This window comes from Saccostrea cucullata, unplaced genomic scaffold, assembly GCF_032062105.1.
Source record: "Saccostrea cucullata isolate Sc308-1 unplaced genomic scaffold, CSIRO_AGI_Scuc_v1 ctg19107, whole genome shotgun sequence".
In the NCBI taxonomy this organism is placed as follows: domain Eukaryota; kingdom Metazoa; phylum Mollusca; class Bivalvia; order Ostreida; family Ostreidae; genus Saccostrea; species Saccostrea cuccullata.
The window spans coordinates 1,176-9,197 of NW_026939487.1; the positions used below are offsets into that span (position 1 = coordinate 1,176).

Below are 8,022 nucleotides of genomic sequence, written 5' to 3' on the forward strand. Positions count from 1 at the left end.
TGTCATTTGCATTGGAAAGTGGTGATAAAACTTCACATCATAATCAGCCATCATATTTTAAAATCGCAGCCATTGCCCTGTAGATTTTTTAAAAAATGTGAAAAAATATCTTTTTTCTCAGTCAATTCTTTGACACAAAGATCATTTTGTGCATCAGATCAAATTGATTTCTGGAAATCAAAATCGATTGAACAAACATATTTTCTGTTTTTAATGAGAAAATTTTGATTTGATTTTTAATTTTTTCTCGGTATTTCAAAATGCATGCTATGTATGTGCTATGTATGTGTTGGTGGAATTCAAAATATGCAATGCAAAATTAACAAATATATACATATGTTCACATGCATTTATCTTCAAATTGTTATTATACCTATCTTGAAATAAATTTGACCTACCAGGTAATTACAGATGAATGTAAAATGTGAATGTTATCTTCTATGAAAAAAAACAATTGATCTAAAAAAATATATAGATGTGATGTATTCATTAGAAAACTCACCCCAATACAAGTCCATGCATCATTAAGGGCGTGATTACTACTTTGATTTTATAACAGGCATCCAATCATGGACCTCATCAAAGAACTTAAAGAAGGGCTGTCCAGTAGTCCTAAGTATATTCCAGTCTCTTATGACCATCAGGGACTAGAGTATGATGAACAGTGTTATCATCTCGAGGAATTTTACCATTACAAGGAAGAGGAAGCTCTTGTCAAGTCTAACGCTAGAGTAGGTTTTTTAAATCATTTTTAATTTTCTTCTATTATTTTTTTAGGGAAAAAAACGAAAATCTTTACCTTGAAACATCATTCTTAATCCTTTAACGGGGAAGGAGAATAAATTTGCATTCAGTATTTCCCGACATGGAGCAACTGTACGACCGGTGTAAGGACGAAAAGTGACGCCTGCAGAATATTGACCAGGAGATCATTTTTCTACGTAGAAAATTACCCAGCGTTAATATTCTACGATAAGAAGGGTCATTTTTCGACTGTAGAAAAACATTCCAGACCAGTAATTCTAAGAAACCACACACACGTTGAAAAATGACCCCCATAGAAATTTGACACCCTACTTTTTTAAACATTAAAACCTGATATGTGTCTCCTGATATTTTTTTATTCTTTCAATTGGATTTTATGTACTTAACACTTTTCCAACATATGTTTGATTGCATGTTTTAATGGTAACATCACAATCAATGTATGAGTATCTGGTGTGGATTTTTTTTTTATTTTATGAATCTCCACATATTTCATTCAGCATGTTATAGAATTTATTTTTATTTATGGATTAAACTAATATCAAGCCTTTAAAGGTTTTTCATTATTAATGTAAAAAATGAGATTTTTATAGGATGTGATATCCCGGCTGAGTACTCCCTGCAAAGTATTCGACATTGGATGTGGAAATGCTAAAAAATCTCAGATGTTTTTGGATGAATTACTACATCATCAAAACACCGTAGAATACGCACCTATTGACATTTCAAAAGGTAAGGATCCATATGCAAATGCACACAATATGTATCATTGTATTTTTACCCCTACTTAGCATTTCAAGAGTCTGCTTTTGAATTGTTTTGGTTTGTAGATTTTCTAAATGAAGTGTGCAATGTCCTTCGGCAGACTTATGGGGATCGTATAATAGTTGATCCAAAGGCATACGATCTATTGCAAGCGTTGTCTAAGATAAGGTATAAATATAAAATCACTGAAAATATGGGTGGCATTATTACTCAGACTGATGAAAAACCCTTGTTATTTTTAGCATATAGAGTGGTTATAATTTACGCTGAAAGTCATGGAGAATTTTGTTTGTATGTTGGTTTATGTCCCTCTCGAGAATATTTCACTCATGCGGAGATGCCATCACTTGCCAATGGAGGGCTGCAAATTTTGACATTAGATAGAGCGTTCTATCGGTAAAATGATATATATTGTCCCGCAGACCCGGTTTAGCAATAAAACTGTTCTTTGTCCTAGCAATGAAGCAAAATAAACACGAGTGATAATTAGAACTCAGAGCATCTACGAGGGCTGTTCGGAAATTATTGAAACATTTACATTTACTCCATAAAGGACGGAGATAAATTCATGAAAATTCATCAACATTTTATAAGGAACCAATTAAATAATAATGCATAATTTCTAATTCCTATGATAATAAGAATGTTTCGGTGAAATGATAAATATGCATATGTCAATCGACCCGGAGCAGCATCACTATGTCATTTAACGTCACGTCAGCCGGAGATGGTTTCACATGTAAAACGATAGCAAAGCGTTTAATAATTTTCCTTCTTTGTTATTACATATAACTTTACAAAAATCAAACAGTCTCGTTTCTCAAACTATTCTTTAAAAACGTATGGCATTGCTAGTCCGGTGTAAAATTTTCATTTGTGGGAAAGGATGACTTAGAATCATGCAGAGCCGATTTATTCAACGCGGGTCAACGAAATAACTACCTTAACGATATTAATATCGTACGTAATAACTGATGGTTGTCCGGAGCTTTTGATTTTACTCTGGTTGAATTAATTGTTTAAAAAAATGAATATCAATTAAATAAGAAAAAACCAACCCATTATTTTTTTCTGTTTTTTATTGTTTTAGCAGGTCGTCCAGTCTGGAAAAAGAGTTCTACATTGCGCTACACAAAACTTTAGGTATGCTGGCTGCTCCACCCTTGACGTCAAAATCCAGTTTTTCGTTCTTTGCAGATTTCTCTACCGCGCTTAATTTTTTAATGATATCCGTATTTGTGATCAAAATTCTAACAAAGTTGCACAACATGAATCTGAAATAAAGCTGACAAATTAATACACATAAATTGAATTATTTTCGCTCTTATTAAGGGTCCACAAAGAGTTAGATCGTTGGTGTTACATATTACAATATCTGATTTCATGACTGCTCCGGTTACCCCTACTATTGGCACATTTATGTAGCATTGTACAGAAAATATTCAATATTTATAAAATATTTTTTGCTTTTATTAATTCTAAGTGTATGTCAAACGTATATGCAAAATTTCACCGAAAGATGTTCATTAGAAAGCAAAATACACACAATGTCTCAATAATTTTCGAACAACCCTCGTACTTTGAACAATCCAGTGAGTTCCAAATGTAAACATGGCCTGTGAATTTGAAACGAGAGAGAAACGTGTTAAGAATGTCCGTCTTTCAATGGATTATGCTTAGCAGCTACTGCGTCAAGTGACCTTTGTTTATGCGGTCTCATCCGAAATACTGGTCTCCTTGTACCACGAGCTTTGAACCCGCAACATAAACATCAACTTCTTATTCCACGATTCTAACCAATGCGCCACGCAGGCTATCGTTGTGGGGTCAAATTCAAACACGCGGCATTAAGACCTTTTTTAGCGTCGTGGAGTAAAAAAAATTATCCTAACGCGGCGAGTTTGAATCTTACTGTCCATGGGACTTGAAGAATGATCTGTAAAAATTGAAGTCTTCTATTCAGTAGATGTTAGCACGAAAGAGATCCCTTACGGTTCAGTTGCCAGGTTGAATTTGCAATCTTCCAAGGGTGACGTTTCAATCAGAGTAAAAACCCTCGAGGAGAATAAAAAAAAAAGAGTCAGCCTTCTTGGAACTTGGATATCGAACTGGCATTGAAACCTATATCTGTTTTCCACGTTTTATATCTAACCGTAAAAATAACAACAAGTGAAGGACTTATGTTGGTGTTCTGTAGATGCATTTTATTTTACAGGAAGTACAGAGATAGAAAACTTATTCTCTGGGTTAGTGGACTACAGATGTTTCCCAAAGATTCCCAACTAGATATATTGTCAAACATTTCCTCGACCTTAGACTTGGTAATTCGCGATATCGGTACCTCTTATGCACATGCATTAATTGCAAATTTTCTATTCACTATTTTTAAATATTTTTTTAGATTATCACGTGCCTTGTCTGATATTGTGTAATATTACCAGAAACTTTACTTTTATTTTTACCATGGAATGCATAAGATACTAGGGTTAATGAATACCATGGTAACGTCATCTAATCTTAGAAAAAAGTTTTCCAAATGCAGATGATAGGTGATGAAAAGATATATCGACAACCAATTATTATAACTGATGATTATTAAGTAAAACAATTGTTTTACTTATTATGGTCGACACGATGTATCACAATGAGTTCGAAATAAAAGATACAGTAGCCCAGAGTCTGACATATCTCAATGGTAAGCGAACAGCAAATATAGGTGTTTCTCTTCCAAAAAACAAAGTGAAACAATGAAGGAGATAACGAAAGGTATTCAATATCAAAGTGCATAAAACAATACAAAAAAGGAGCAGAGCAAACACGGACCTCCAAAACATCGGAGGTGGGATCAGGTACCATGGCGGAGTGAGCATCCCCTGCTAACCCGTCATGCACACCCGTCGTGTGCTCCTCGTCATGATCGGGAATTAACGGAAAAATCCGTCGTCAATTCAGGTATAAATAATGGACTAACAATAAGTATGAAAAACTTCAGTCGGCATTTGACTCAATGATACATTGTATTTGCTGACTTTATCACTGTAGATATCATCATTACATCTTACAGATAGTGTTACAAATTGTATAGGACAGTGAAAAGTTAACTTTTCTTTGCTTACAGAAAATGATGCCTGTATAATAACAGCTGATATTACTCAAAATAGAAAGACCATTGAAAGAGCATACCTTAATTTTGATGGTAAATAGAATAAATTAAAAAAAAATTAGTAAAGGAATAGAGTTAATTGTATAAAATGGATTTAACAATGTGCCAGGTCTTATATAATTGAAATATGCATGATAAAATATATAATAAAAAAAAATATGGTTTACTGTTGTATAAGATTTTACTATATAGAAAAAAACAAAGCATTAAAAGCACTGTAAATGTTTCGGCTACACATAGATATAAAGAGAATATTAAACATGTTATATCTTATTTTTTCCCTTTCGTTTCTTTCAGAGCAACATCCTTGTGCAAAACTGTACACAAATGGAATCCATGTGTTAAATAGAATGTTTGAAGCAGATATCAATATGTCACAATTTAAACTGGAGGGAAGATATGTAGAAGATAAGGACGTTTCTAGTGCCAGCTACCTACAAGTGTGGATGCGTTCTCTATGTAAACAGTCGTATGAAATAGGTACAAAAATTAGTAAACTATGCAATTTTGCGGAAACATTCAAAAGATATGGTTTGAAAATTTCATACTTTTTTCATGATTAATAATGGCAGTCATGTTGTTAATTAGTAAAAGTATCTAAATAATTGGTTCCTTTTAATATAAAAAAAATTGTAATTAGGAATGTGTCTGTCTTTTTTTTTATCAAGTTGATTCCTTTGTTATGTCAAATTTATCTATGTATGCAATACTTCTGATTTTTATTTATATAGCTAAATCTCATTTCAGATAATTTAGGAATGACAATATCTTTTGGAGAAGGCGAAAAATTAATGCTTCATGGAGGGAATGGACTTAGTCACAAATACACTATGAACCAACTGGAATATCTATTCGGAAAGGCAAATTTACTTATTTTAAAGGGATAGAAAAATGAAAATAGCGCCTTGTTACTTTGCGAGCGTAAAAAGTAATAATATAAGAATTGTAAATTTATAGTAGGATATTTGCAAGTGCAAAAGATAAAAAATAAATTTGAACCAAAGTCTCATTATGTTATTAGGTAGGATGAAGGTACAGGGATATACTAGTAGTTTTTAAAAGTCACAATTTTAACAGTACATTGTATACGACGTTATGTTTTGTTAACCTCCGTCGAAATGGATGCGCTTTAAAAGCTAGTTTACACTTGGGTGTTAACGTAAAGTTGACGCGTAACGTAATACTGAGCCTGGCTTAGTCTATGATACAGTGCAGGATTCGGGGCCATAAAAGTCAGATAAATGCAAAGGTAATGCACTTTTGACCTTTGTCTCACTTATCCACTATATATTCCTTTTTTGTTAAAGTGAGACTGAAATAATGTGTTAATTCATATAAATTTCATTCCCTCGTGCCATACACAAGTAAGGTTTTCTCTAGTCTTCCATTGAAAAAGACAAATTGATACTATCATAGCTAATATGAAACAAGAACAATTCTCTGAATTTTTTTTATTCCAAAACAACCATTTTGTATACAAAATATGAAGATTAGTAACAGTATTGTGTGTCTAGAAGAAGAAACATTTGCAAACACTATCTGCACAATGCCAAAAACCGTCTTTTCCATGAATGCTGCAATGTCCTAACGTCAAGCTGTCGTTTACATATGAACAACGTGTTGCTGAAAAAGAATCAAATCTAAGAATGCTTACCTTAGGACAATAATTTGAAGATTAAGGTAATAAACACGACGGATATTTAAAGAATTCTTTATATTTTAGCCTGATTTTTGTAATTATACGAGATTGTATATGGCTTGATCATTATGTGTCGGAAGAATGAGATGTACAGAAAAGTATAACTTACATGTTGCATGTTCACATGTACACATTCCCGAGTGACAGCCTTTCACGTAACCGTCAGCACAATGTAACTCATTACTAGTACAAACACCGTCAGAATTACATCTAGCAGCCAGGCTTACTCCTACTGTAAAGTATTTTATTTTATATCTAACGATTCAAACATTCACCAAAAATGATAAAAATGAAAAGATTGATAAGGTGATAGGGCAAGATTCTCTTCAAAGCTTTACTGCGTAAAAAATCTAAGGATTTACATGCATCCGCTCGAAATTTCTTTTTAATGTTTATTAAACTATTCCACGGTCTAAAGAACGTGTAAGCTATCGAAAGAATATATCATATAACTTACATAAATGCATGTCTAGGTCTAACGAAGTAGCCAAGGAGCTTTTGAGTTCTGTTCTAGTTACATTTTAACTGAGAAAAATGAAATAAGACGTCTGTCTGTCAATATCTTTTTCATTCTAAATAGACATAATCGGATTATTTCATTTCAAATGGTGTAATATATAGAAAGCATTTACTTACATAGGCAGACCAGAAGAACCAATGTTCGCAAAAAACCCATTTTCTTATAATATAATTTACGACACACTTAATGATCATTTATATACATAGACATTTGTGAGGTCTCAAAGGGGGAGAAAATTTATTGCATTTATTCTTAATAATTAGAAATGCTCTGGAATCAAATTTTTTTTCTAACTTTAAGGGTTTAGTGTATTTCTATTTTATCTCAATGATATTAATATTAATTAGATGAACAACAATTAGTAAAGAAATAATATGTATTTTTGGCCCTCCTCGAATACAATGGCGTGATAGAATCATACGATCCTTATCTCCCTCGCAAGGGTTATATTGTCAATGTCATTTTGACTTTTTGTTTAAGCCTTGTCGGGAAAATGTTTTATATCAATATAATTATTCTTTAACAAAGTAGAATATGTACCTATTGAAATTATATTACATCATATCTTAATATTGTGTTCACCTGTTTTTGTCAATTCTAAGTTAAAATTTCAGTGAAAAATAGAAATTTCTATAGTGATAAACATATACTTTTAACTTTAAGGGTTTTTTACGTCACGGATTTGACTGTTTGTAGTATTGCAAAGAGAAAACTTAAATTTCTAACGCGTCATCAGCGGCAGGTAATTCCTGCTGCAAATTATTACCTTTTCTATAGTTTTTTTGCATAAAACATATCCTCAGTCGCGATAAATAATCATCGCGTATCGATTTAAAACTAATGAATCACGAATAAAAGACTTCGCCAAAAACGAATGGTTTACAGCTCACCCACCACACAGTGTATGTTACTGTACTCCAGCATGTTAGATGTTCACGATGAGATACTTTTGACTTCGGTCAAGTAACCTCTACATGAAGCATCCACTGTAAAAATTTTCGCCGCTGAAAGACAAAGGAAAAAAGAAATGTTGACTTAAAATTGACACGAAACAATTATATTATTATTATTATTTATTACAAAACTTACACATTATATACACTTATTCAA

The 8,022-nt window shown here is 32.5% G+C and overlaps 1 protein-coding gene and 1 long non-coding RNA gene across 2 annotated transcripts; one reads left to right on the plus strand and one right to left on the minus strand.

Moving 5' to 3' along the window:
- The first annotated feature begins 643 nt into the window (after positions 1-643).
- LOC134253097 (uncharacterized) lies at positions 644-1,702 on the plus strand. Its single transcript, XR_009989071.1, has 3 exons — positions 644-731; positions 1,359-1,497; positions 1,596-1,702. It is a non-coding gene; the product is annotated as an uncharacterized LOC134253097 (long non-coding RNA).
- Positions 1,703-6,146: 4,444 nt separating this feature from the next.
- Positions 6,147-7,107, minus strand: LOC134253096 (serine protease inhibitor Cvsi-1-like). The gene is made up of 3 exons (XM_062735607.1): positions 7,029-7,107; positions 6,502-6,624; positions 6,147-6,316 (listed from the first exon to the last, which is right to left on the minus strand). Exons 1-3 carry the CDS (start codon positions 7,066-7,068, stop codon positions 6,204-6,206), a joined length of 276 nt encoding a protein of 91 aa, XP_062591591.1. The 5' UTR covers positions 7,069-7,107; the 3' UTR covers positions 6,147-6,203.
- Between the last annotated feature and the right edge of the window lie 915 nt (positions 7,108-8,022).

Coding starts and splice junctions, on each gene's coding strand:
- LOC134253096 (XM_062735607.1), bottom strand. CDS start 7,068: ATGGGTTTTTTGCGAACATTGGTTCTTCTGGTCTGCCTAT. Junction 6,625..7,028: donor GGTTCTTCTGGTCTGCCTAT/GTAAGTAAATGC, acceptor AATACTTTACAG/TAGGAGTAAGCCTGGCTGCT. Junction 6,317..6,501: donor TACATGTGAACATGCAACAT/GTAAGTTATACT, acceptor ATTCTTTTTCAG/CAACACGTTGTTCATATGTA.